General features: G+C 43.2%; 4 protein-coding genes and 1 long non-coding RNA gene across 9 annotated transcripts; all 5 read left to right on the top strand.

The window, feature by feature from the left end:
* The first annotated feature begins 558 nt into the window (after positions 1–558).
* LOC136430170 (monocarboxylate transporter 2-like) lies at positions 559–3,745 on the top strand. Of its 2 annotated transcripts, none has more exons than XM_066420507.1 (5): positions 559–853; positions 1,078–1,299; positions 1,783–1,926; positions 2,316–3,134; positions 3,323–3,745. In XM_066420507.1, the coding sequence occupies exons 2-5, from the start codon at positions 1,095–1,097 to the stop codon at positions 3,532–3,534; spliced, it is 1,380 nt and encodes a 459-aa protein (XP_066276604.1). In that variant the 5' UTR covers positions 559–853; positions 1,078–1,094; the 3' UTR covers positions 3,535–3,745. The 2 variants fall into 2 exon arrangements, with proteins under 2 accessions (XP_066276604.1, XP_066276605.1); XM_066420508.1 differs by having other exon boundaries at positions 837–933.
* Positions 3,746–4,504: 759 nt separating this feature from the next.
* Positions 4,505–9,288, top strand: LOC136430167 (prostaglandin reductase 1-like). The gene is made up of 9 exons (XM_066420502.1): positions 4,505–4,731; positions 5,930–5,975; positions 6,369–6,425; positions 6,872–7,057; positions 7,256–7,373; positions 7,491–7,646; positions 7,952–8,057; positions 8,515–8,633; positions 9,047–9,288. The coding sequence occupies exons 1-9, from the start codon at positions 4,626–4,628 to the stop codon at positions 9,155–9,157; spliced, it is 1,005 nt and encodes a 334-aa protein (XP_066276599.1). The 5' UTR covers positions 4,505–4,625; the 3' UTR covers positions 9,158–9,288.
* Positions 9,289–9,628: 340 nt separating this feature from the next.
* Positions 9,629–22,247, top strand: LOC136430168 (prostaglandin reductase 1-like). Of its 3 annotated transcripts, XM_066420506.1 has the most exons (10): positions 12,028–12,139; positions 12,302–12,447; positions 18,753–18,798; positions 19,291–19,347; positions 19,797–19,982; positions 20,180–20,297; positions 20,439–20,594; positions 20,898–21,003; positions 21,463–21,581; positions 22,003–22,247. In XM_066420506.1, the coding sequence occupies exons 2-10, from the start codon at positions 12,369–12,371 to the stop codon at positions 22,111–22,113; spliced, it is 978 nt and encodes a 325-aa protein (XP_066276603.1). In that variant the 5' UTR covers positions 12,028–12,139; positions 12,302–12,368; the 3' UTR covers positions 22,114–22,247. The 3 variants fall into 3 exon arrangements, with proteins under 3 accessions (XP_066276601.1, XP_066276603.1, XP_066276600.1); XM_066420504.1 differs by lacking the exons at positions 12,028–12,139; positions 12,302–12,447 and adding an exon at positions 9,629–9,749; XM_066420503.1 differs by lacking the exons at positions 12,028–12,139; positions 12,302–12,447 and adding an exon at positions 12,491–12,826.
* LOC136430169 (uncharacterized) lies at positions 9,789–11,619 on the top strand. The gene is made up of 3 exons (XR_010754853.1): positions 9,789–10,674; positions 11,103–11,159; positions 11,599–11,619. It is a non-coding gene; the product is annotated as an uncharacterized lncRNA (long non-coding RNA).
* Positions 22,248–22,362: 115 nt separating the features above from the next.
* Positions 22,363–27,383, top strand: LOC136430165 (prostaglandin reductase 1-like). 2 transcript variants are annotated; one of them, XM_066420501.1, is made up of 9 exons: positions 22,363–22,885; positions 23,770–23,815; positions 24,213–24,269; positions 24,707–24,892; positions 25,144–25,261; positions 25,417–25,572; positions 25,876–25,981; positions 26,578–26,696; positions 26,997–27,383. In XM_066420501.1, the coding sequence occupies exons 1-9, from the start codon at positions 22,780–22,782 to the stop codon at positions 27,126–27,128; spliced, it is 1,026 nt and encodes a 341-aa protein (XP_066276598.1). In that variant the 5' UTR covers positions 22,363–22,779; the 3' UTR covers positions 27,129–27,383. The 2 variants fall into 2 exon arrangements, with proteins under 2 accessions (XP_066276598.1, XP_066276597.1); XM_066420500.1 differs by lacking the exon at positions 22,363–22,885 and having other exon boundaries at positions 22,933–23,815.
* The last annotated feature ends 56 nt before the right edge of the window (positions 27,384–27,439 follow it).

Genomic DNA, 27,439 nt, shown 5'->3' with positions numbered 1-27,439 from the left:
AACTGAGCACAAATATAAACAAAGGTAATCATAATGATAAACATAATATGATAACTTCGATATACTTATCACGATTCCCTTGTTTGCAATGTCTAATGATGCTGACCTCTACCGAACACACATATATCACAAATGAACTTCCTATTATGTACCATTGAGGTATTGTATGATTAATTGATCATGTAAATAAGGTCATTAGCATGATTTATACAAATCAACGGTCTCAGATTGTATCCACTTCATCATATGGCGGTCACCGTATGTCGGAAGCGTATAATTTTTCATTGATCATGATAATGACGTTCTAACTTGCATAACCCATATAATATATACTGATGTTCACATTTACCTAACTTTAAAGGGCATGTTGATATGGATGACATGCGCGCGCGAATCAATTTTCGTCCGTTTCCAAAATAAAACGTTTTCAGCCATACTGTAGATGAAGAATCTATATTTTGGTATATCATAATCTGTGTGTTTAGTTTCGTTTACCCTTCCTGACCATGTAGATTTCATAATGAAGCCACCTTTCTTTTTGCCAAACTTTTTTTGGGCATTCGCACGCTCGCATCAGCTTTGCTATCCCCAGACGATGTCATCCATATGATCATATCAACATATGTCATATCTGTGCACATAGTAGAAGCACGACTGTCTCCTTTGCCATAACTGCATTTCAACTCGCCTGCCTTGAAGAACCGGTTTTCTGATTCCCAACCTGCTTACGTCTGAACTCTGACCCCGCCATTACTTAAAGGAAAAGGAACACAAAAGCGGTTGTTTCTGTGTTTATGACTCGACGGAATCGGAATCTGTGGTTTGCCACGCCTGGGCCTACCATCATGCTTAGGTATGACGTATCTTAAACAATGACAGCAGCTATTACACTGTGCAATGTTTGTAGTGTGAGTCCTCTGGATTTAAAGCATGGTAAGAGTATAAGATTTGTTGTCAACAGTCGTGTCGGTACGTATGGTATATTTGTTGCGTCTCCATTATGATTTTGACCGAGCGCTATTAATGTATATACTAATACAATAACACGATGTATGTTATACATTTGTATTGTTTTAGGTTGACCTTCGAATACCATGTCAACGTCTAATCTGCATGACCCCCCTGACGGTGGTTGGGGCTGGATGGTGGTGGTTGGTGGGTTCATTGTGAACGGCTGCGCGGCGGGGACGTTCCGATCTCTGGGAGTGTTGTTCCTGGCTTTCCGCCAGCAGTTTGGCGCCAGCTCCGCGGAGACGGCGTGGGTAACCTCTATCATGATGTGCGTCATGTTCCTATTAGGTAAGTTTGCGATTATTACCTTCGCCAAGAAGGTTATGCTTCTGGTAAAGTCTGTATGTGTGCATGCTTGTGTGTATGTTTGTATGTGGATGGACAGCATAACTCGAGAATGTCTGGATGGATTTTTTTTTTGGTATGTGAGAAGGTCTTGATGAGACCTCAAAATTATTAGGTTTTGGCCCCCTAGTATTCTTCATGTAATATGTTATTCTATGGTGTTATGCATTCATAAAACCAAGCCTTGGCCAATACTAAACAAGCGGCAACTTAAACAGACAGTGGATGAATAGTAGATAAATGGTAGTTTCAACAACAGCTATTTTTGGCGTTTCAACAACGTGTTGAAAGTGCAAAATACACCATATGTGATATAGAGATTAAAACACAATAAATTTGTCGAGTATTCGTAGTATTCGTATAAATCAGTACCACGAGCTTATGTTACAGTTATGGAACACTGATATTATCCCACACCCATTATAGCACCGTTTGCCACTGCCCTGGCCAGCACAATTGGGTCTCGTCCCATCATCATGCTGGGCGGGGTGCTCAGTGCAGCAGGCTGCATCATCGGTGTATTTGCAAGTCGAGTGTACCACCTATACTTGGCCTTAGGGTGTCTGACAGGTACGGTTACGACATTACAGTAATACTTATTACACTTGTTAATCTTCGCTCTAAACAGGAGTGTGTGAACTGTGAAGAAATATTGGCTCACGTCACTGAATCCGTTGGAATGACGTCGGAGTCCAAGAGCGCATACTCGACTCTAAGTTATGCTCTTGTTTACTGACATTCTCCTGCAGGCTAAAGCTCTTATGGCTTAAAGATCTTCCATTTACCCGCTCAACTACTCTTCTTCATTCTTGGTGTTAAATGTGTAAGCATCATCAAATGTAAATAACAGTAAAAATACCTAGAATACTGAAACTCGTATGAAGCAATTGATATGGTTTCATATGACACCGTATGGGTCAAGATTAGTGACAACTCGTTTATTCCATCTATCCACACAGGTTTGGGATGCGCTCTCACGGTTAGTCCTATGATGGCGATACTTGGGCAGTATTTCTCCAGACGACGGGCAGTGGCCAATAGCCTTGCCCTGCTCGGCGCCAGCATCACGTCCATGACGCTTCCATTGTTGTTTCAGTACCTGCTGGACGAATATGGTCTGAAAGGTGCCTTGCTCATTCTAGGAGGCGTTATGCTGCAGGTGATCGTTGCTGGAGCGTTGATTAGGCCACTGGAACTTCACAGGAATGAAACTGAAGCGAGCTCGGAGAAGTTTCAAATCAACACCGATGACGCCATAATGGAAACGAGATCTGCGGCTGTTGTCCGATTTTTCAGGAAACTATGGGCAGACATGGACTTCAAACTAGTGAAGATTAGATCTGTGGCCTTATACTTGACGTCGCTGTTTCTACTGGCTTTTAGCCTCATCGTCCCGTCCATGTACATTGTTCCTCGTGCAAGATATCTCCAGATTGAGGACTACAAGGCAGCCTCTCTGCTCACGATATGCTCTATCGCAGACGTGGTAGGTCGACTGTCAGTAGGAGCCATCCCAGATACTCCATATTTTACCCGACTGGACCAGTTTGGACTAAGCCTATGCTTGCTGGGACTTACCAATCTTGTCTGTCCGCTGGCCATAACGTACCCTGGACTGATAGCTTACGCCGTAGCACACGGACTCTTCTATGGTGCTTTCATCCCCACTTCATTTACCTGTCTGGCTGAACTGGTCGGGCCCAAACGTCTGCCGGGCGCCGTCGGTCTCTACATGTTGGTGCAAGGTTTCGCCTCGTTAACCGGGCCACCTTTCGCAGGTAGATATATTTGCTCTTCAATCAATGCCTCTCGATCAATTCCTATATCAAAAAATATACTTTGTTTAATTCTTTATAGAAAGAGTAGCTTCTATAGTGTTTGAAAGAATCGTTTGCTTTCTAAGCCCTGAATTTTTCGCCTGACTACACTGGATTTCATCGATCATGACCTATAATTCCTTTCGCAGGTTGGCTGTACGACCGAACAGGCAGTTATGACGCCACGTTCCTACAAGCAGGTGTCTGTTTCCTGCTAGCTGGACTCATACCCTTTATTCTGCGCTTCACGAAAAGGAAAACGGAAGAAGCTGGGGACAAGTTGGAAGACGATGCGCACTCTGTGACATTTGAGAGAGAAACCATCACCTTATTGTTCGTTATACGTGAAACTACTCTATGAGTATGCGCATGTAAAATTCTAACTCACAGTAATCCACAGCTATATATCAATGACAGTGTACATAATGGATGATGTAAAGAAAAATATTGATAGGACGGCATCCCGTCAATAGCCTTCTTATAAAGGCTTATCGCATCTTCACCTTCATTGCTTTACTACAAAAAGGCTTACCAACCTCAATCAGGCCGAAATGCCAGCTTTTTTCCCAAAAGCACTTGTTTCGTCTCATTCCTTGAACTTATCACCATGGGCAGGGCTCTTGTTTGCTGAAGGCGGTTGGAACAATGGATTAACCACCTTGGTTTCCCCACTTTACTTATCATGGCGGCAGGATAGTAAGTCAGGTGAATCTAAACAGACGTAACGTCAACAATCACAGTTCCCCAGAGAAAAGAGACGCCAGAGTTGAAGGATGGCGATATTAGACTGGGGTGACTAGCCGGGGCGGGGTGGGGAGGGGGGTCGTTCAACTAATAAGGGCTTCACTCATATGCTAATCCGCAGGCTGCTCATCCGCTTTTGCTACATGCGATGCTGTAGGCTATGGCCCCATTGCATGTAGAAAAGCAGATGATCAATCTCCAGGGTATTGCCTATAAACGTCTTACTTTTGCTACATGGTTTGAAATTGGTGCCCGCGAGTAAGCCACTCCAGTGACTGGTAATAATCCCAAAGGTCATGGTTTTAATTTTTACGACGTTTGCTACTGGCCAAGAAACAATGGATTCAGCGTATATCTTTCCATGACTACATAAAACTTTAGCTTGAAATCTGCGTGTCATTGCATGATTCCGCAAAGGTGCCTGGTTTGAATGTGCCGCGCAACCAGGCCGCAGGTACCCCGGATGATCATGTATATAAGGCTTTGTTCTTTTTTTTTGGTCATGATCAGTCAGTCTTTAACTTATTACCATATACAGGGCCTCTGTTTGCCTACTGGTTCAATCATTACCACGGTAGTTAAGTCAGGTGGGCTTAAACTGACGTCACGATAATAGTTTATGCAGGCGTCAGTCAGAAGTGCCAGTCACGGCTTGTACGTTTGGAACACTCACACACACGCTTGTAACCTGCGGCATCAAGAGCGAAAATGGTGAAGTCCAAAAGATTTATCTTTGCGCGACAATTTGACGGTGCGCCGAAGGAGTCTGACTTTCAGCTGGTGGAAGAGGAGACGCCAGAGCTGAAGGATGGCGGTAAGATGGGGGTCAGTGACCGGGTGGGGAGGGGGGCAACTGAGGAGGGCTGCATTGAAGTAATCTGATAGTCTGCTTTACTACATGGTGTAATAGAGTCAGGCCACGCCACAGTCTGCACATAGCTAGTAGCATAGACATTTCTCAAAGAAACCACCGCAAGTCAATCAGAGGGAAACTTTCAGGTATCGAATTAATGTAACTGGGTCAGCAGTCACATTCGCTACATGCCGTGCCAAGGAGGTTGAACCAAGGAGGTTTAAACCTCCTTGGTTGAACATTTCCCTTGCCTGTATCCTATATAGAAATCGCTGTGTCATAGCCACATCGGCAGAAATCACTTTGTCGCAACTAGGGGCCGAAGGGCGTGACTACATTCTGTAATGGGGTGTGTGGCAATGAAATTCAAGCTTAAGTTGCTTTAAATTGGCTTCATGCAGACTGTACGCGGGGTCATATAGGCCTAGGGGTCACCTGAATATATTGCCATGTCATAGCCAAGAGGTCACACAAACTGTGTGACAAAGTCCATCGGCAGAATTACGCTTTGTCATGACCAAGGGTCGCGGGCGTGCCCATTAAACTGCTGTAAATCTGTTACAGCGTGTGATTGTATCAACAGCCATCAACGTCACGTATGAGCTCACTCTGCTGTGCCAAATCAAAGGGTCCTTACAGGGGGTGGGGGGTCGGCATTGCAAATCATTTAAATAGTCAACGTACATGAATGGGTGTGTCACGATTGGGGCAACTGCAGGGGAGCTGCTGCGTAGTTACTTAGTACACGGGGTAACTTTGCAGTCTCTCATAATTCTAAACCGTTACTAATTGATTAAATGAAGTTGACTGTGGCTATATTGCGGATCCCTTCACTCTCTCAAATCGCTTAAAACACGCCACTATAGCACATACAGTACATCCAGCCAGGAAGATAACACGTACGCAAACGTTACCAGTCACTGCTACTAGGCATAGTGTCTTTGCGAAGTGAAACGAAGAGAAGGAGAAGGACTTGGGAGGGCGATAAATGTTAGACCAGAAGAGGCGAAAAGAGTTACAAGCGCTCCTAAATGAGTCCTCTGGTCCTACCGCGTTCGCTATCCTCCACACTTCAATGCCTTCAATGATCGGGTCAACCATTGCTGAGATAGATCCTCCTGCAATGTATAAAAAAAATGTTCATTACCCCTTTCTCCAGAAATTCTTGTTGAGTCACTCTTCAACAGCGTCGACCCGTACATGAGGTAGGTATCAACCACAGATCATTGTGTTTGTGGAGTTAGATGTTAAAACAAATGAAAAATACAATACTTCGATACGTAATCGCAAAAAAATCAAAGGACTGAATACGAAGAGTTATATTTTGTTATATACTACAGAGATCAGAAAACGCTTACTATGTCTTACAGCCAACTCAGCACGTAACGTTTAATCATTTATTCCTATCAATCTGCTGCTGGTATGTTACGCCGAAAGGCGGTTATACCGGCTAATATATAGATACAGAATCTGGATCTTAGTAATAGCGCACCTGCATGAAAAATTAGGGTTATGATGATTAGGGTTATAATAATATGTGGGAGAGATGCTAGTTCGTAGCTTTCCTTTTTTCATTTTTATCATTTTTGTATTTTCAGGGCTTATACTAGGCAGCTGCCCACGGGTGTAACCATGATCGGGGAAGGATGCGGTCGGTAAGTGGAGCAAATATTTCGTACTCCGTCTATATGACATCAAAGACTTTATACATTTCTTAACATAATTAATTTAAACTAAACAAATTACCCAGTTATATCTGTATGGTGAGCTTGATGGCGGGTGGTCGCCTTGGGCAGGCCGCTTAATGTTTGTGAATATGGGAAAAAATTTTGGGACCGAGAAAAATCGGTCGCCATGGCCAGGTGGTGGGGTTGAAGAGGTGGTCGTCTATGGCAGGTTTGACTGTACTGAAATATAAACTGCAGACACACACCAGACCTAATCTGGCTGGCTGATAGGAATTTTGCACCGTGGAGATCTGCTTGGAGACCAAAACCAACAAACACATATAGGCCGACAACAATAACTCCGTTTCCAAAGGTATAAAAATTGGATAATTACATTTACAATACCGGGCTCACGCCATCTCTCCCGTTACCAGAGTGATTGAATCCAAGAGCTCCGATTTCCCAGTGGGCACTGTCATCATGGGCCGTTATGGCTGGTGCACCCACACCGTGCTGGACACCAAGAGTAAGGACCCAATGAATGTCATCCGGAAGGCCCCGGCAGACTACCCGAAGGACCTGCCGCAGTCTCTCCTACTGGGAGCCGTCGGGATGCCTGGGTGAGAGTAGCTACTATTTTTTAGGGATGGGGATTGGAGTAGCTTGGCGTAGCCTGTGTTTACATAATCTCTCGCTGGCTGAGGTCAATGGGGCGGTAACAGTCGGGCCGGCCGCTAGGAGCGCGATTTAGTCGGGCTATGGACTCGAGTAGGTTCGTTGATGCATTTGTCTATACTGTTTTCTTGTTGTTCTTCCAGGATGACTGCCTTGTTGGGTTTGACGAAGTTGTGTGAACCCAAGGAGGGGGAGACGGTCTTTGTCAACGGGGCCGCGGGTGCTGTCGGGAGCATTGTAGGCCAAGTAGCTAAGATCAAGGTAACTTGTCTACACATTAATAGTGCTGTGTATTTTATGAATTAACGAAACGCCCGGTTAAAAATTTTGCAACCAGCCAAGAAAAAAAAAGATATCAACATGAGTGATTTTACCCAGGGCTGCAGGGCGGTTGGCTCTGCCGGAAGTGACGCCAAGGTGGCCTGGCTGAAGGAACTCGGCTTTGATGCCGCCTTCAACTACAAAACTGTGTCTTCATTGGACGCAGCTCTGAAGGAGGCGGCACCCAATGGGATTGACTGTTACTTTGACAATGTAAGTCACAACGAACTAGACTTTTGCGACTTATATAAGGACGACATTGATATCGTCATAACGAACATTCTGCAACAAGTAATACATTGTTCAGATCAAGGAGGTTCAGATCGATGGTGCATGTATCTTAGCTCGAAAAGGCTCTCCCTTAAATGTATAATCATGTGTCTAATTGTGTCATTTGCACAGCAACGTTAAGAAATGACCTGTCTGTTTTGTAGCACCTTTGTAAAGCAGAATGATACAGGGTTGATTGCCAACAGTTACATCAATCTTTACCCGCGTTTGTCACAATATGTCCGCAGGTGGGAGCAGACTTCAGCAGCACCGTGCTGAACCACATGAACCTGTTCGGACGCATGGCCATCTGTGGCAGCATCTCAACTTACAACGACAAAGAGCCGGCCAAGGGTAAGCCAAGCGTGGACTTGTGATAGACAGTTCTACATCATTTTCATTGCTTGAAGAATTCCGTGAACGTGAATTTCACTTCTTGAAACCGGCGACACAGTGTCGACGGCCATCAGTCGAATTTGTTGATCGCTAGAAGGACACAGAATTTCAAATCGCCCGGCGAGTCGAGCGCGAGCATACTTTTCCCCGGAAAAAGCACCATATCACATTGAACTGGGCTTGATGACCTGCTAACATCAGCTTATCTCTAAATACTAAATATTGTTTGGGGATCGAGATGACACCGGCCGTATTGCTCCGAAAATGTTCTCGTGAGCTCAGACTGGTTTGTCGGGGTAAGATACTTTCCTGCTGTGTGACGTAGGCGAAAGGAAGTACGATATAAAATGTCCCGAGTAAAGTGTTTACATGCACACATACGTACAGCTTACTGTAGAACATATTCTATTTCCAGGTCCCTACCCGTTCATGACGATCCTGTCCAAGCAGATGACCGTCACTGGGTTCATCGTCACTCGCTGGATGAACGAATGGCCGAAGGGGATGACTCAAATGGTGCAGTGGATCAAAGCGGTAAGTCTCTCATGACGTCAGCAGACCACCAATTCTATTTTTCATTTAACTATTTATTAATAACTGCACATTTACATGGCAGTACTTTATAAGACTTAGTTCTTTACGTAACTCAAAGTGTCCCCAATAGAGCAAAAAAACAGTCATGTAAATCATGCTTCAAACTGATACACATTCAGTGCATTATACAAAAGGTATGTCAAATATCAGTATTGAAGTGTCCGCTGATTTGATGTCGACATTGCTTCCCAATCACCCAAATGTCAGCGTGCCTCGGTCCGTATACGTATTTGTGATACTCGATCAAACGATCGTTTTGTCGAACGATGGTAATAATAGTAACGGTCAGAACTAAGTTTTCTTGCTTCATTGCGATGTATTTCCATAAGCCCATCTCGTTTGTTATACCCCAGGGAAAGATCAAGTACCGGGAACACGTGACCGAAGGTTTCGAAAACATGCCCAAGGCTTTCATCGGGATGCTTGTGGGAGAGAACACCGGCAAGGCGGTCGTCAAGCTCTGAGGATCTAGGGGGAAAACACCACATGGACCAGTAGCCAGCAAAATATACAGAAGAGATATTTAGCTATTAACCGATGTATAAAGCTGCCGAGAAAGACATTTAGTCTTGAAATTAAATCATAGGGAAAATTGTTTCGATCGATGTTGTTGACTTTTTCCCCGTTCCTTCCTTTTCTTAGTTAACTTTGTAGAAAGTGACAACAGGGATAGAAACATTAACAATCATAACGTGTATTCACCTCGATTATGATTTGTCTCTGATGATTAATCAGAAAAGTAGATGAATAACGAGTCATCTTTAAACATTTGCTGCACCTCACACCTTTGTTTACCTACTAGTTTAAATGGCTTACTAATTAACACCACGATTGTAAATCAGGGGTGGACCTTGCGATCATAGTTCATTCAAGCATTCGGAAGTGGAGCACTGGCAAGTAGTGCGTCTGAGAAGCGTACAAGTTTGTAATCTTTGGCACCAAGAGCGAATATGGTGAAGTCCAAAAGATTTATCTTTGCGCGCCACTTTGACGGGCTGCCGAAGGAGTCGGACTTTCAGCTGGTGGAAGAGGAGACGCCAGAGCTGAAGGATGGCGGTAAGGCGGCTGCATGGCCGGGTTGGGGAGGGGGGGGGGGTGAACTGAGAAGCACTGCATGTAATTCATAGTCTGCGTTTCTACATGGTGTAATACGGTAGCTATCAATTATTGAAATACAGACTCTATGGTGGCATCACCTATAAAAATCATAAAACGAGGCATTGCAGCCAAGTAAACACACAAAGTTCATCGATCGCAGAAAAGGGTTTCTGATGACCACACCCATTTTGATAAAATCCGCTCACATTACAGTAGGTCCTGACAATAGGTAATCGGGGGTTGCAGATGATATTTGCCAAAGTATGGGTAGGGAGGTAACTAAGGGGGCTGCAGTACAGTACTACGCACCTGGGGGTAACTGATGATTCTAAACCGGTACATTAAATCAAGTGGACGGGGACTGTTTTGTCGATCCCTTCACTCTCCCAAATTCCTACAGAAACGCACACCATAGGGACCTCCGGGGCGCATTCATACGTTGTGAATTATCTCCAGGTAGGGAAATGAAACGTACGCAAACATCACGAGATATACAGTCACCGTTAGTAGGCAACATGTCCTGGTGAGCTCAGTGAAGCGAAATTAAGACTTGGTGTTATGTGTTATGACGGGTTATGACAGACCAGACGAAAAGCCTATGATACAGAAAGTTCAATGCACTCCTGAATGAGTCCCCTAACCCTACCCCGCCCCTAACCAGCCCGTCAAACGCCCTCTCATCCACACCTCGATGATTAATGATCGGGCCAATCATTGCTGAATATGCTAACAAAATATTTCTGTGGTGCAATCAGTGGTGCTGTCACTTTCCAATCACTCTCCTGCTGATATGTCCTCCTACAATGTATAAACAATTTTCCATTACTTTTTCGCCAGAAATTTTTGTTGAGTCACTCTTCAACAGCGTCGACCCTTACATGCGGTATGTATTTGTAGCCCTGTATTTGTAGATGTTGATATCAAAACAAGAGAGAAGAAATCACTAGTTTAACACAAATTAATCGGCGTAAAACAATATCAAACAACTGAACTACGTAGAGTCATCTTTGAAAAAAAGATTAAATCCCCAAGCAGATGTAAGGGTCAGATTGTTTTCTTACAGCCATTTTTTTCGATAGCAGATTTCTAAAAATAGTAGACCGGAACCATACATCTGCTTGGAGATAAGACGTCAAAACTTTCGGAGTCAGCAGAGAAGGGGCAGAGAAGCCAAATGAACCTTAGGAATAGCGTGTCTGTTGTATTCTATTGCAAAATAGCTTATTGAATCCCACGTGACTATTTTGATTCTATAAATATGACAGATACATGTCGTAGCTTTATAGCTATGTTTATCATTTGAGTCTTCAGACCATATACGAGACAGTTGCCAACGGGTATAACCATGATCGGGGAAGGATGCGGACGGTAAGTGGAGCAGAGATTTTGTACTTCGTATATGTGACATCAAAAGCTCTGTGTAATTCATTTAAACTAAACAAAACAGCATGTTACTCAGTTCCAATATATATTTTACCTGGTCAGCTTGATACAGACTGTATAGTTTTTATCATCAGCAGAATATGATAATCGGATGTGACTTACCCGAGCAGAAATCTAGATTACTGTACAACACATCTAGAAATCTAAAGCCTTGGAGAGAAAACAATGAAGTAGAAAAAGCAATTTGTCGAAATACTGTGGAATAAAAGAAAACTCCGCAAGCATATGTGCTTCACTTTGTTAGCAAAAATATAATACAAATCAGAACAAAATATATTTTGGCGTGTGCTATGCCTTCACATCTAAAATTGTATAATGATATTTACACTATCGGGCGCACTACACACATCTCTCCCGTCATTAGAGTGATCGAGTCCAAAAGTACAGACTTCCCAGTGGGCACTGTCATCATGAACCAGTATGGCTGGTGTAGCCACGCCGTGATAGACGTCAACAAGCGGGACCCCCAGAATCCCCTCCGGAAGGCCCCGGCAGACTACCCGAATGACCTGCCGCTGTCTCTCCTGCTGGGAGCCGTCGGGATGACTGGGTGAGAGTAGCAATGTTTTTTATTTGTAGGTTCCAAGATACATTCATCAGTGCCATTAAAGTCAGATAATGATAGTCAGAGGACTTGCGAAGAATATTGTATATTCATACATCACCTTCCCATGACTTTGCTGCATGGGTTGTGAGTAGCATAGAATCAATGCTATTCTAGATCCAAAAATCCTGTGTGTTTTGTATACACATATGCGTATATATCAATAAGTAAAAATAACTTTTTTCAGCATGACTACTTTGGTTTGACGAAGTTGTGTGAACCCAAGGAGGGGGAGACGGTCTTTGTCAACGGGGCCGCGGGTGCTGTCGGGAGTATTGTAGGCCAAATAGCTATGATCAAGGTAACTTGTCTACAAAGTCAAATACATTCATATGTATATCGTTGCCGCGCTGTGTTTTTCATTGTAAAAAAAAAACTCCCGACTATAAGACGATTACAAATTGTCAAATGGAAAGAAATCTGAAAAAAAAATCAACAGGTGTGACATTTTGATTTTTACTAGGGCTGCAGGGCGGTTGGCTCTGCCGGAAGTGACGCCAAGGTGGCCTGGCTGAAGGAACTCGGCTTTGATGCCGCCTTCAACTACAAACTGTGTCTTTTGCGTTATACAGACTACCTGGTTTGAATGTGCCGCGCAACCAGGCGCAGGTACCCATCATGCCTTCCGCACTCATGATATAATGATTTAGGCTTTTTTTGTCATGATCAGTCAGTCTTTAACTTATTATCATATACAGGGCCTCTGTTTGCCTACTGGTTAAATTATTCAATACCACGGTAGTATAGCTGGTTAGTCAGGTGGGCTTAAACTGACGTCACGATTATAGTTTATGCAGGCATCAGTCAGAAGTGCCAGTACTCACGGCTCACGGTACGTTTGGAACACTCACACGCTTGTAACCTGCGACATCAAGGGCGAATATGGTGAAGTCCAAAAGATTTATCTTTGCGTGCCAATTTGACGGGCTGCCGAAGGAGTCTGACTTTCAGCTGGTGGAAGAGGAGACGCCAGAGCTGAAGGATGGCGGTAAGATGGGGGTCAGTGACCGGGTGGGGAGGGGGGCAACTGGGGAGGGCTGCAACTGATCAGATAGTCTGCTTTACTACATGGTCATCGTTGGGAAATGTCTATGCTACTATGTGCAGACTGTGGCGTGGCCTGGCTCTATTACACCAGGAGGTCTGCACATAGCAGCATAGACATTTCTCAAAGAAACCACCGCAAGTCAATCAGAGGGAAACTTTCAGGCATCTAATTAATGTAACTGGGTCAGCAGTCACATTCGCTACATGCTGTGCGAGTAACGCCTTGAACTGGACAAATTCTGATTACAGGTTTGCGTAGCGAAACCTATGTAGGATCCGTCGGGTTGTGTGGAGGCCGCCATCTTGATTGTGACGACACGGATCGCCATTTTGTTTTTTCAGCCAATGATATTTGATTTCGTCACTATGACGCCAGTCATGTCTCTTACTTATGCCTAAGGCTTAGAATGGCAGGACGATCCTGCCAGCAGTGCAAAAATTTGCACTGCTGGTAGGACGATCCTGCCAGCAGTACAAAAAATTGCACTGCATACAGGACGATCCTGCCAGCAGTGCAAAAATTTGCACTGCATACAGGATGATCCTGCCAGCAGTACAAAAATTTGCACTGCATACACTGTATGCAGTGCAAATTTTTGTACTGCTGGCAGGTTCGTCCTGTATGCAGTGCAAATTTTTGCACTGCTGTCAGGATTGTCCTTTTTTTCAATGCATTTTCGCAACCAATCAGAAGCTAGCATATGTAATTGCTACGGTAACAGCAGATATTAGGTGTTTCAAGATGTCGGCCATCATCACAGCGTATCTAAGGACCTACCAGGTGATATCAGCGCGATCTGATCGGATCCGGCGAACGCATGAGCTGGAAACCGGGCAATTTTAATTTCATAATTTCAGCTAGGCTTACCTATTCATGGGGCATATTTCGGATCGTGATTATAGTCATGTTTTATCTCAAATATCATCGATGCTAGGTGCCAAATTTCTTACATGCTCCTGGGTACTGATACTCCCATCCGAGCCCTCTATTAATTGAGCTGAACTACTAGTTAACGTACAACGTACAAGTAACAGCCGTTTCGTTATCACAACTGACTCTTTTTTATGCTGAAATTTTTGAATCTGTCGAATCGACAGCTTGAGAAACGCACTTTTAATAGAACTTATTAGAAGGAATCCACCCCCCTCCCACTGGATCCTAATGTCAATTGTTCAATAAATCCCATGACTTCATCAGACAGGTGTGGTTGTGCTCTATTATTAGGAGTCATGTCTTGTTTACTGCTCGCCTCTTGGTACTCATTCAGTAACAGGGCGGCCTGGAAATCCGCCCAGTTGGAAAACTTATCTCCAGCCTTCATGGCTGCCGCCATGTTCCTCGCTGAGTCCTTTCGCGCGGGCAATCTTTTTGCGAGCTCTGATTGGCTGAAATTTTTTCCTGTCAGCAGTAGAATTTTTTGCACTGCAGACAGGATAATCCTGACAGCAGTGCAGATTTTTCTACTGCTGACGGGATGATCCTGTATGCAGTGCAAAAATTTCTACTGCATACAGGATCATCCTGACAGTAGCCACAACCCATACTTATTCATTGGCCTTTTTCGTAGCTTTTGCTTATTCATTGCATCATCTACAGATTATTTAACGATCATTACCTTCACTCGATATTCATTCATTTGTGTTTGAGGCCTTTTATACTATCCAGATACAGAAGTTTTCCCTCTTTGAATACCACCGACTATGCTGGTAATTTCTGTTTGTGGTGTAACCCTGTACCTGAATCAGTTGATAGATCGCTTCTCGGCCTTTTGGCTAAGATCAAGGCTTGACCCGAAAGGATCATCCTTGGGTCTTGCAATGTTTGGCAGTGCGTGAGGGGGTTGCTGTTGCAATTTTACGCTGATGAGGGTTTTCCGAGGCGTAAATTTTGCACGCAACTCTCGTTGAAACGTAGGTCTTACGTTGTTGGGATGTTGATCATTGGGTCTTGGTGTCCGGGTTGATCTTCGGATCAATGCCAGATGGATTTTGTGCTGATTCTAGGGGGGCTTTCGGGCCTGCTCTGTTTTGTATTTGCTTCAGTTCGAAGTGTGGCTTTTGGTACATCTGCGGAACCTCGTGCCGTAGATTTCGCTTGAGTCTCGGGACGGGGGCTTGCGCTCCGCGCTAACCCCCGGTCTCTGTTTGCTGTTCTAAATTTGCGGGGGGCTTTCGGGCCTGCTCGGTTTGGTCTCAGGGCCATTGCCAAGGACCATTACTACTCTCTGAAATGTGGAGTCTTCGGACTCTTTCTACCTCTCCTGAATGTGGAGTCTTCGGACTCTTTCTACTTTTGCTTAGTGCCGACTCATGCCGCTCTGTTATATCGGGATGAGAGTCTCTACATACGTTTTGATAAATGTGTGAAAGTGTACGAAGTTTTCATTTTGAATGAAAGTCTAATTTGGTGAACTTGTTTGTGGCAGGCGGGCTCGGAACCCGGTCTGAACAGCGTGATGTGATCACCTTGTCCGGTAGGCAAGTTTGACCAGTTTTTATGAATTCCGTTGTAATTAACATAATAATGGCAACTACTATAACACCTCACTGGTAAAGGATAGGTGTTTCATGTTTGTGTCATTATGTACTTATAATTATCATCTTCATGTACGTTATGCTAATAAGGATCTCATTTGCATAATTTATGCAGAAACTTTATATTTTCCTTATGCTAAATGTTACAGATGTCATATTAGAGATGAGTGTAGTTTAAGGACAGGCGAATATAATTGAATGTTCGTTATGCTAATAAGGATCTCATTTGCATGATTTATGCAGAAACTTTATATTTCCCTTATGCTAAATGTTACAGATGTCATATTAGAGATGAGTGTAGTTTAAGGGCAGGCGAATATAATTGAATGTTCGTTATGCTAATTATGGCCTCATTTGCATTATTAATGATTTATCCAAATATTCATGTTTTCCTTACAGTAAATGCTACAGATGTCATGTTGGAGGTGTAGGCTGCTTAAGGATACTACTTAGTAGTCGAAAATAAAGAAGGTGCATTATGCTAATGAAGACTTCATTTGCATAATTTATGCATAAAAGTTATACTTCCTGTACAGTAAATAACTTCCTCTAGGCACACAACTATCACACATTCAACTCAAATAAAAGGAAAAATTCAATTCCAAATATTCATAAAAAGATGCCGTAATCACTAAACTAACATAGCAAACCTGAAGTATGTGTAGCACAAATACTTAATTCTAGTTTGTTTACAGACATGACTGGGGGTATAAAGTTAGCTGCCATAATAGCTTTTACACATGGTATAGTGGCATGTTCTTGACGTTATCAATTTCAAGCTAATTTGGCTTCTTACAGACTACGTTTGTTCAAATAGGGGTCACCTGTACCAAGGAGGTTGGAAATTTCCCTTGCCTGTATAGAAATCGCTGTGTCATAGCCAAGAGCCCACAAAAGCTCATCGGCAGAAAACGCTTTGTCGCAACTAGGTGTCGAAGGGCGTGACTACAGTCTGTAATGGGGTGTGTGGCAATGAAATTCAAGCTTTACTGATTGGCTTCATACAGACTGTACGCGGGGTCATATAGGGGTCACCTGAATGTGTGTCGGTATTGCAAATCATTTAAATAGTCAACGTACATGAATGGGTGTGTATTGGGGCAACTGCAGGGGAGCTGCTGCGTAGTTACTTAGTACTCGGGGTAACTTTGCAGCTCGCAGATCAGCTCAGCTCGCAGCTCTCTCCCATAGCTTAGTCAGCCGTCGGGGCAGCATAGGTTTCTGTGAAGGCTCTCCACTGCGGGCGGTCTTCCGCCAGTCATCTGGTTGACTGAATGACCGGTCCACTCCTTTGCAGTCTCTCTTAATTCTAAACCGTTACTAATTGATGAAATGAAGTTGACTGTGGCTATATTGCGGATCCCTTCACTCTCTCAAATCGCTTAAAACACGCCACTATAGCACATACAGTACTCTCACCTCTCAAATAAACGTACCGGTACGTTTATTTTTTTTCGCCTAAACATCCGCCCGGTACTTTCTTATTTTAGACGGTACGTTTATTATTTTTCCAAAAATCAGGATTTTGCTAACCAGAAATCCCTCTAAAATCGAAATTTTTGTTTTTTCTGCCCATATTTCCCCTGTATTTTTGCTAGTAATTCGCTATATTTCGGCCTAGCGGCGTTGATTTCCCCACCGCTATGACCGGCGGCGGCCTTTGTGAAATCCTTGCGGCACTCGTCATATATCGGTCGATCTCGCTATGACGTTACAAAGTTAACGTTGTTTTGGGGGGAAAATAAGACGCAACACTGACATTTCAAAATACAATTGTCATGTAAATAACTTTGACAGTCTCTGTTTACATCGTAAACCAAAGCATGCTGATCAAAAAACGTGTCGAGTAGTAAACGTTAGACTTGCACAGGGAAGAATTCGATGACCGCTATCGGTAGCGCGGCGGAAGAATAATTCGTTCACAGAAGATACATTACACGTAAAAACGACAATTATAACTTAAGTTCCCTTTTCATATGTATTTTGAGGCCGCAAAATCTAAGAACGGTACAAAACGAGCGGTAAGTTGAAGTTAAGTTGAAGTTAACAACAGCAGGTTTTGCCATCGAAACATGGCGGCGGCAACATCAGGCGTGCTTACAGTAAAACTAGCAGCATATTGCACAATACAGATTACGATCTGTAAAATGATACCGTAAACGCGTGAAAAATATCATACTTTGCGGCAACGATGGACACAGAAATCTATCTATATTTTAGGAGGGTTTGGATTTTTGAATAACCTTAAGATTTTCCAAATTTAGCGGTAAAGGGCCGTTTCTATTGTCAACATGCAATCGGTAATTTCTTCGTATTTGCGGCCTGAGACGCTGTGCTACTTTTACAGTCGAGCTCTGTTCAATATTGTGGGCTCAACCGCGGGAACTCGAAATCCGAGCGCCTCACAAAAACTTTGTTCTCAACGCTATATATGGAGCAAAAGTTCATGGACATAACCCTTTTTTGGTGTTCATATCTTTTTTTTAGGGGGATAATGTCTTTAGAAAATATGATTAGGAACAATTTAGCTATCTGATGATTTTGATTATATGTCGGTAATGATAAAAGTAATGATAAAAGATAATGAAATTCATGTTACAACAATTTTCCTTGATCACTTGCTGCAAGTTCCTAGTAGAAAATGCATATACACTGTATCATGTACATTTTCACTTGTTGAATTTGAAGCACCATGGCCCCCGGTTAGGGGTCATAGCGGGGAACCTATGCCTAATTTTTCAACATTATTATTATATTTTATCTAAGTGGCGAGGAAGATCATCATGATTTGAGCAAGCGTACAGTTATTCTGTTCAATATTCATATACTTAATAGGTATGGTCCTCAGGCATAATTGAATAGATGCAACCTACCTGCTTATTATCTTATTTCCTTCGGACAGTTGTGTGGACACAGTTTACCTCGACTGTCAATTTTGACATTTTCCGGGAGGTACTTTTATTTCAGGGGGTACTTATATTAGATTTTGAAGATTTTTCCGGGGGGTACTTATATTCCAGGGGGTACTTCTATTTGAGAGGTGAGAGTACATCCAGCTAGGAAGATAACACGTACGCAAACGTTACCAGTCACTGCTACTGGCATAGTGTCTTTGCGGAGTGAAACGAAGAGAAGGAGAAGAAGGACTTGGGAGGGCGATAAATGTTAGACCAGAAGAGGCGAAAAGAGTTACAAGCGCTCCTAAATGAGTCCTCTGGTCCTACCGCGTTCGCTATCCTCCACACGTCAATGCCTTCAATGATCGGGTAAATCATTGCTCAGATAGATCCTCCTGCAATGTATAAAAAAATGTTCATTACCCCTTTCTCCAGAAATTCTTGTTGAGTCACTCTTCAACAGCGTCGACCCGTACATGAGGTAGGTATCAACCATAGATGATTTTGTTTGTGGAGTTCTTTAAAACAAGTGAGAAAATACAATACTTCGATACATAATCGCAAAAAAATATCAAAGGACTAAATAAGAAGAGTTATATTTTGTTAAGCATAACAAAATAAAATCTCCAAGCAGATGTAAGGGTCCGATTGGTTTTACAGATTAGATTTTCAGAAAATGTTACGACTATCTGAAATCAGTAGGCCGAAACCTTACATCTACTACAGAGATCAGAAAACGCTGACTATGTCTAACAGCCAACTCAGCACTTATCGTTTAATCATTTATTCCTATCAATCTGCTGCTGGTATGTTACGCCGAATGGCGGTTATACCGGCTATTATATAGATACAGAATCTGGATCCTAGTAATAGCGCACCTGCATGAAAAATTTAGGATTACAATAATATGTGGAAGAGATGCTAGTTCGTAGCTTTCCTTTTTTCATTTCTATCATTTTTATTTTATTTTCAGGCCTTATTCTAGGCAGCTGCCCACGGGTGTAACCATGATCGGGGAAGGATGCGGTCGGTAAGTGGAGCAAATATTTCGTACTCCGTCTATATGACATCAAAGACTTTATACATTTCTTAACACAATTCATTTAAACTAAACAAATTACCCAGTTATATCTGTATGGTGAGCTTGATGGCGGGTGGTCGCCTTGGGCAGGCCGCTTAATGTTTGTGAATATGGGGAAAAAAATTTGAGGCCGAGAAAAAATCGGTCGCCATGGCCAGGTGGTGGGGTTGAAGAGGTGGTCGCCTAGGCAGGTTTGACTGTACTGAAATATAAACTGCAGACACACACTAGACCTAATCTGGCTGGCTGATAGGAATTTTGCACCGTGGAGATCTGCTTGGAGATTACACCAGACCAACAAACAAATAAACCGAAAACAATGCCTCCGTTTCCAAAGGTATAAAGATTATATAATTACATTTACAATACCGGGCTCACGCCATCTCTCCCGTTACCAGGGTGACTGAATCCAAGAGCACCGATTTCCCAGTGGGCACTGTCATCATGGGCCGTTATGGCTGGTGCACCCATGCCGTGCTGGACACCAAGAGTAAGGACCCAATGAATGTGATCCGGAAGGCCCCGGCAGACTACCCGAAGGACCTGCCGCAGTCTCTCCTACTGGGAGCCGTCGGGATGCCTGGGTGAGAGTAGCTAGTATCTTTAGGGATGGGGATTGGAGTAGCTTGGCGTAGCCTGTGTTTACATAATCTCTCACTGGCTGAGGTCAATGGGGCGGTAACAGTCGGGCCGGCCGCTAGGAGCGCGATTTAGTCGGGCTATGGACTCGAGAAGGTTCGTTGATGCATTTGTCTATACTGTTTTCTTGTTGTTCTTCCAGGATGACTGCCTTGTTGGGTTTGACGAAGTTGTGTGAACCCAAGGAGGGGGAGACGGTCTTTGTCAACGGGGCCGCGGGTGCTGTCGGGAGCATTGTAGGCCAAGTAGCTAAGATCAAGGTAACTTGTCTACACAGTTAAATACACATTAATAGTGCTGTGTATTTTATGAATTAACGAAACGCCCGGTTAAAATTTTGCTAACCGCCAAGAAATCTGGAAAAAAGAGATCAACAAGGGGGACATTTTGATTTTACCCAGGGCTGCAGGGCGGTTGGCTCTGCCGGAAGTGACGCCAAGGTGGCTTGGCTGAAGGAACTCGGCTTTGATGCCGCCTTCAACTACAAAACCGTGTCTTCATTGGACGCAGCTCTGAAGGAGGGGGCACCCAATGGGATTGACTGTTACTTTGACAATGTAAGTCACAACGAACTAGACTTTTGCGACTTATATAAGGACGACATTGATATCGTCATAACGAACATTCTGCAACAAGTAATACATTGTTCAGATCAAGGAGGTTCAGATCGATGGTGCATGTATCTGAGCTCGAAAAGGCTCTCCCTCAAATGTATAATCATGTGTCTAATTGTGTCATTTGCACAGCAACGTTAAGAAATGACCGGTCTGTTTTGTACCACCTTTGTAAAGCAGAATGATACAGGGTTGATTGCCAACAGTTACATCAATCTTTACCCGCGTTCGTCACAATGTCCGCAGGTGGGAGCAGACTTCAGCAGCACCGTGCTGAACCACATGAACCTGTTCGGACGCATGGCCATCTGTGGCAGCATCTCAACTTACAACGACAAAGAGCCGGCCAAGGGTAAGCCAAGCGTGGACTTGTGATAGACAGTTCTACATCATTTTCATTGCTTGAAGAATTCCGTGAACGTGAATTTCACTTCTTGAAACCGGCGACACAGTGTCGACGGCCATCAGTCGAATTTGTTGATCGCTAGAAGGTCACAGAATTTCAAATCGCCCGGCGAGTCGAGCGCGAGCATACTTTTCCCCGGAAAAAGCACCATATCACATTGAACTGGGCTTGATGACCTGCTAACATCAGCTTATCTCTAAATACTAAATATTGTTTGGGGATCGAGATGACACCGGCCGTATTGCTCCGAAAATGTTCTCATGAGCTCGTAGACTGGTTTGTCGGGGTAAGATACTTTCCTGCTGTGTGACGTAGGCGTAAGGAAGTACGATATAAAATACCCCGAGTAAAGTGTTTACATGCACACATACGTACAGCTTACTGTAGAACATATTCTATTTCCAGGTCCCTACCCGTTCATGACGATCCTTTCCAAGCAGTTGACCGTCACTGGGTTCATCGTCACTCGCTGGCTGAACGAATGGCCGAAGGGAATGGATCAAATGGTGCAGTGGATCAAAGAGGTAGGTACCTCATGACGTCAGCAGACCACCATTTCTATTTTTCATTTAACTATTTACTGCACATTTATATGGCGGTGCTCTATAAGACTTATAGCTTTACGTAACTCAGAGTGTCCCCAATAGAGAAAAAAAAACAGTCATGTAAATCATGCTTCAAACTGATACACATTCAGTGCATTATACAAAAGGTATGTCAAATATCAGTCTTGAAGTGTCCGCTGATTTGATGTCGACATTGCTTCCCAATCACCCAAATGTCAGCGTGCCTCGGTCTGTATACGTATTTGTGTTACTCGATCAAACAATCGTTTTGTCGAATGATAGTAATCATACTACATCAGACAAGTAACGGTTAGATTTAAGTAAATCTTGCTCCATTGCGATGAATTTCCATAAGCCCATCTCTTTTGTTATACCCCAGGGAAAGATCAAGTACCGGGAACACGTGACCGAAGGTTTCGAAAACATGCCCAAGGCTTTCATCGGGATGCTTGTGGGAGAGAACACCGGCAAGGCTGTCGTCAAGCTCTGAGGATCTAGGGGAAAACACAACATGGACCAGTAGCCAGCAGAATATACAAAATAGATATTTAGCTATTAATTAACTGATGTATAAAGCTGCAGAGAAAGACATCTAGTCTTGAAATTAAATCATAGGAAAAAGTGTTTCGATCGATGTTATTGACTTTTTCCCTGTTCCTTCCATTTCTTAGTTAACTTTGCAGAAAGTGACAACAGAGATAGAAACATGAACAACCATAACGTGTAATCACCTCGATTATGATTTATCTCTGATGATTAATTCATTCTTCCCCCGCGCCATCCCCGAGTGGAACGCCCTGCCTGGCGCTGTTGTTACGGCTCCCACAGTTGAGTCATTCCGCGCCAGGCTGGAGGCCTGCCCGCCTTAGCCTGGGACCTCCCCCCCCCTACTTTCCCCCTCGCGGGGTTATTTGGGGGTAAATGATGTTGATTGATTAATCAGAAAAGAAGATGAATAACTAGTCATCTTTAAACATTTGCTGCATCTCACACCTTTGTCTACCTACTAGTCTAAATGGTTTACTAATTAACACCACGATAGTAAATCAGGTGGACCTTGCGATCATAGTTCATTCAAGCATTCGGAAGTGGAGCACTAGCAAGTAGTGCGTCTGAAAAGCGTAAAAATTTGTAATCTCTGGCACGAAGAGCGAATATGGTGAAGTCCAAAAGATTTATCTTTGCGCGCCACTTTGACGGGCTGCCGAAGGAGTCGGACTTTCAGCTGGTGGAAGAGGAGACCCCAGAGCTGAAGGATGGCGGTAAGGCGGCTGCATGGCCGGGGTGGGGAGGGGGGTGGGGGGTTTAACTAAGAAGCACTGTATGTAATTCATAGTCTGCGTTTCTACAGGGTGTAATACGGTAGCTATAAATCATTGAAATACAGACTCTATGGTGGCATCACCTATAAAAATCATAAAACGAGGCATTGTAGCCAAGTAAACACACAAAGTTCATCGATCACAGAAATGGGTTTCTGATGACCACACCAATTCTAATAAAATCCGCTCACATTACAGTAGGTCCTGAGACTCCTGACAATCGGGGGTTGCAGATGATATTTGCCAAAGTATGGGTAGGGAGGCAACTAAGGGGGCTGCAGTATAGTACTACGTACCTGGGGGTAACTGATGATTCTAAACCGGTACATTAAATCAAGCGGACGGGGACTGTATTGTCGATCCCTTCACTCTCCCAAATTCCTACAGAAACGCACACCATAGGGTCCTCCGGGGCGCATTCATACGTTGTGAATTATCTCCAGGTAGGGAAATGAAACGTACGCAAACATCACGAGATATACAGTCACCGTTAGTAGGCAACATGTCCTGGTGAGCTCAGTGAAGTGAAGTTAAGACTGGGTGTGATGTGTTATGATGGGTTATGACAGACCAGACGAAAAGCCTATGATACAGAAAGTTCAATGCACTCCTGAATGAGTCCCCTAACCTTACCCCGCCAGTAACCAGCCCACCAAACGCCCTCTCATCCACACTTCGATGATTAATGATCGGGTCAATCATTGCTGAATATGCTAACAAAATATCTCTGTGGTGCAGTAATCGGTGCTGTCACATTCCAATCACTCTCCCGCTGATATGTCCTCCTACAATGTATAAACAATTTTCCATTACTTTTTCGCCAGAGATTCTTGTTGAGTCACTCTTCAACAGCGTCGACCCTTACATGCGGTATGTATTTGTACTGTTGACATCAAAACAAGAGAGAAGAAATCACTAGTTTAACACATAATCGGCGTAATAAAACAATATCAAACAACTGAACTACGCAGAGTCATGTTTGAAAAAAGGTTAAATCCCCAAGCTGATGTAAGGGTCAGATTGTTTTTACAGCCGTTTTTTTTCGATAGTAGATTTCTAAAAATAGTAGACCGGAACCATACATATGTACATCTGCTAAGACGTCAAAACTTTCGGAGTCAAGGGCAGACAAGCCAAATGAACCTAGCGTGTCTGTTGTATTCTGTTGCAAAATACCTTATAGAATCGCACGTGACTAGTTTGATTCTATGAATATGACAGATATATGCCGTAGCTTTATATCTATGTTTATCATTTGAGTCTTCAGACCATATACGAGACAGTTGCCAACGGGTATAACCATGATCGGGGAAGGATGCGGAAGGTCAGTGGAGCAGAGATTTTGTACCGTGTATGTGACATCAAAAGCTCAGTGTAATTCATCTGAACTAAACAAAACAGCATTTCATTCAGTTCCAATATATATATTACACGGTCAGCTTGATACAGACTGTATAGTTTTCATCATCAGTAGAATATGATAATCGGATGCGACTTACCCGAGCAGAAATCTAGATTACTGTACAAAACATCTAGAAATTTAAAGCCTTCGGGAGAAAACAATGAAGTAGAAAAAGCAATTTGTCGAAATAATGTGGAATAAAAGAAAACTCCGCAAGCATATGTGCTTCACTTTGTTAGCAAAAATATTATACAAATCAGAACAAAATATATTTTGGCGTGTGCTATGCCTTCACATCTAAAATTGTATAATGATATTTACACTATCGGGCGCACTACACACATCTCTCCCGTCATTAGAGTGATCGAGTCCAAAAGTTCAGACTTCCCAGTGGGCACTGTCATCATGAACCAGTATGGCTGGTGTAGCCACGCCGTGATAGACGTCAACAAGCGGGACCCCCAGAATCCCCTCCGGAAGGCCCCGGCAGACTACCCGAATGACCTGCCGCTGTCTCTCCTGCTGGGAGCCGTCGGGATGACTGGGTGAGAGTAGCAATGTTTTTTATTTGTAGGTTCCAAGATACATTGATCAGTGCCATTAAAGTCAGATAATGATAGTCAAAGAACTTGCGAAGAATATTGTATATTCATACATCACCTTCCCATGACTTTGCTGCATGGGTTGTGAGTAGCATAGAATCAATGCTATTCTAGATCCAGAAATCCTGTGCGTTTTGTATACACATATGTGTGTATATCAATAAGTAAAAATAACTTTTCGTTCCTTTTTTCAGCATGACTGCCTACTTTGGTTTGACGAAGTTGTGTGAACCCAAAGAGGGGGAGACGGTCTTTGTCAACGGGGCCGCGGGTGCTGTCGGGAGTATTGTAGGCCAAATAGCTAAGATCAAGGTAACTTGTCTACAAATTTGAATACATTTGTATATATAGTAGGCGTGCTGTGTTTGTTTTTTTTCATCAAAAGACTCCCGGATATAAGACGGTTATAAATTGTCAAATGGAAAGAAATATGAAGAAAAGATCAACAAGATTGACATTTTTACTAGGGTTGCAGGGCGGTTGGCTCTGCCGGAAGTGACGCCAAGGTGGCCTGGCTGAAGGAACTCGGCTTTGATGCCGCCTTCAACTACAAAACTGTGTCTTCATTGGACGCGGCTCTGAAGGAGGCGGCACCCAATGGGATTGACTGTTACTTTGACAATGTAAGTCACAACGACGTAGACGTTTTTAAAATGACGTCACCGACGACGTCACAGCGAACCTAGGCCTTCCGCAACCAATTATTCATCATCATCAGAGCTAGCTTTCAAATTTGACAAAAGAAGCTTAAGCTTGTGGCGCAGTTTTCAGACCGTTGGTCGACGAAACTGAGCCCCACTCTATGTATAATTATGTTTCTAATGGTTTGATTTGAACAGCAACATGTCTGTTTTGTAAGGAAACATATTAATGATATAGTATTGAGTGCGAACAATCTTCACCTGCGCTTGTCACAATGTCCGCAGGTGGGAGCAGACTTCAGCAGCACCGTGCTGAACCACATGAACCTGTTCGGACGCATGGCCATCTGTGGCAGCATCTCAACTTACAACGACAACGAACCGGCCAAGGGTAAGGGTGGACTTGTGATAGACAGTTCTACATCATTTCTTTTGCTTTAAGCATGGATTCCGGTCTTCTAGGTATCCAATGTGTTCGAAAGTCGCCGCGAAAACCGCGAACAAAAAGCCACCGCGAACATTTCTGCATTTTATTTGTTTGTTTATTTCGTTTGTTTATTGTTTCGCACATGTACAAGTATTTCAAAACAAAGAAATACAGGGCAAATAAATATGCAAGGGGGGGCCAGAAGCCTAGTTGGCTTTTCGTGGGCCTCCCCTCGAAACGTAATAATGGGAATCATACCATGAATTGTACATAACTCAAAACTAAACAAAATAAACAATAGAAAATAAGTTAGGCTTATATCATAAATCCTAATAGATGAACAGATACGAGGCAATACAAAATTAAGTCTATGGTATGAAACATGATGATAAGGTGCACTAATATCATCAATGCTAATCATAATTATAAATAGATGTAAGAAATAGATAAAAAATTAAAACATATTAATCATCAAACACTAATAGTCAAATATCAATGGAAAAAGGAAAACATTTGCAGTACTTCCCTGGGTTGTTAAGTGTTTGATATTCTATTTCCAGGTCCGTACCCGTTCGTGACGATCCTGTCCAAGCAGCTGACCCTCAGGGGGTTTAAGGTCCCTCGCTGGTTCAACGAATGGCCGAAGGGAATGGATCAAATGGTGCAGTGGATCACAGAGGTAGGTGCCTCATGACGTCAGCAGTCCGCCATATTATTTGCTATTTACTGCACAGTTGAATATTATAAATATATCGATTGCAGTACTTCATAAGTGTTTTACGTATCACAAAAAACCAAACATGTAAATTATGATGCCAACTTATACATACATACAATGCATTGTACAAAAGCACGTCAAACGTCTGTGTTAAAATGTCGGCTGATTTTACTTTACTTCTCAACTCAACTCTAGTCTGAACTAAATAAGCCTTGCTTCATTGCTATTTTCACTATCCCTACTCTATTTGTTGTACCCCAGGGAAAGATCAAGTACAGGGAACACGTGACCGAAGGTTTTGAAAACATGCCCAAAGCTTTCATCGGCATGTTTGTGGGAGAGAACACCGGCAAGGCTGTGGTCAAGCTCCAAGGAGAAAACGCGTGGCTATAACATGTAGCTATAGCCAGCTTGATCTATAGCTAATATAGAAAAGCTATACCTAATACAAAGGTTACTCAAGCAACTGGACAAGTTTTGAAAACGGCCAGACGTTTCAGACAGCATCTGCTGTCTTTCCTCAGGGACCGAGTTTGTGGATGCTGTCTGGAACGTATGCAAGAGCTGTTTAGCTTCGAAGCCATGGATTAAGCTGAACATGTCGAGAAGAACATAATGTCTTAAGATTAAATGATATTGAAACAAAAATTGAGCTTGTCATTCTTGCACAATATATTTGATTGTCTGTGCCCTATGGCAACGAC

This window comes from Branchiostoma lanceolatum, chromosome 3 (assembly GCF_035083965.1).
Source record: "Branchiostoma lanceolatum isolate klBraLanc5 chromosome 3, klBraLanc5.hap2, whole genome shotgun sequence".
Classification (NCBI taxonomy): Eukaryota; Metazoa; Chordata; class Leptocardii; order Amphioxiformes; family Branchiostomatidae; genus Branchiostoma; species Branchiostoma lanceolatum.
This window is presented reverse-complemented; position numbering and strand designations above follow the sequence as displayed.

Excerpts from the sequence above, each read along its gene's own strand:
- LOC136430170 (XM_066420507.1), top strand. The coding sequence starts at position 1,095 with ATGTCAACGTCTAATCTGCATGACCCCCCTGACGGTGGTTGGGGCTGG. Across the intron at positions 1,300-1,782 it reads GTGCGTCATGTTCCTATTAG|CACCGTTTGCCACTGCCCTG; the intron begins GTAAGTTTGCGA and ends CACCCATTATAG. Across the intron at positions 1,927-2,315 it reads GGCCTTAGGGTGTCTGACAG|GTTTGGGATGCGCTCTCACG; the intron begins GTACGGTTACGA and ends CTATCCACACAG.
- LOC136430167 (XM_066420502.1), top strand. The coding sequence starts at position 4,626 with ATGGTGAAGTCCAAAAGATTTATCTTTGCGCGACAATTTGACGGTGCG. Across the intron at positions 7,374-7,490 it reads GCCAAGTAGCTAAGATCAAG|GGCTGCAGGGCGGTTGGCTC; the intron begins GTAACTTGTCTA and ends GATTTTACCCAG. Across the intron at positions 8,634-9,046 it reads TGGTGCAGTGGATCAAAGCG|GGAAAGATCAAGTACCGGGA; the intron begins GTAAGTCTCTCA and ends GTTATACCCCAG.
- LOC136430168 (XM_066420504.1), top strand. The coding sequence starts at position 9,644 with ATGGTGAAGTCCAAAAGATTTATCTTTGCGCGCCACTTTGACGGGCTG. Across the intron at positions 20,595-20,897 it reads TTGACTGTTACTTTGACAAT|GTGGGAGCAGACTTCAGCAG; the intron begins GTAAGTCACAAC and ends CAATGTCCGCAG. Across the intron at positions 21,004-21,462 it reads CGACAAAGAGCCGGCCAAGG|GTCCCTACCCGTTCATGACG; the intron begins GTAAGCCAAGCG and ends TTCTATTTCCAG.
- LOC136430165 (XM_066420500.1), top strand. The coding sequence starts at position 23,631 with ATGATCGGGTCAATCATTGCTGAATATGCTAACAAAATATCTCTGTGG. Across the intron at positions 24,270-24,706 it reads ATCGGGGAAGGATGCGGAAG|AGTGATCGAGTCCAAAAGTT; the intron begins GTCAGTGGAGCA and ends TCCCGTCATTAG. Across the intron at positions 25,982-26,577 it reads CGACAACGAACCGGCCAAGG|GTCCGTACCCGTTCGTGACG; the intron begins GTAAGGGTGGAC and ends TTCTATTTCCAG.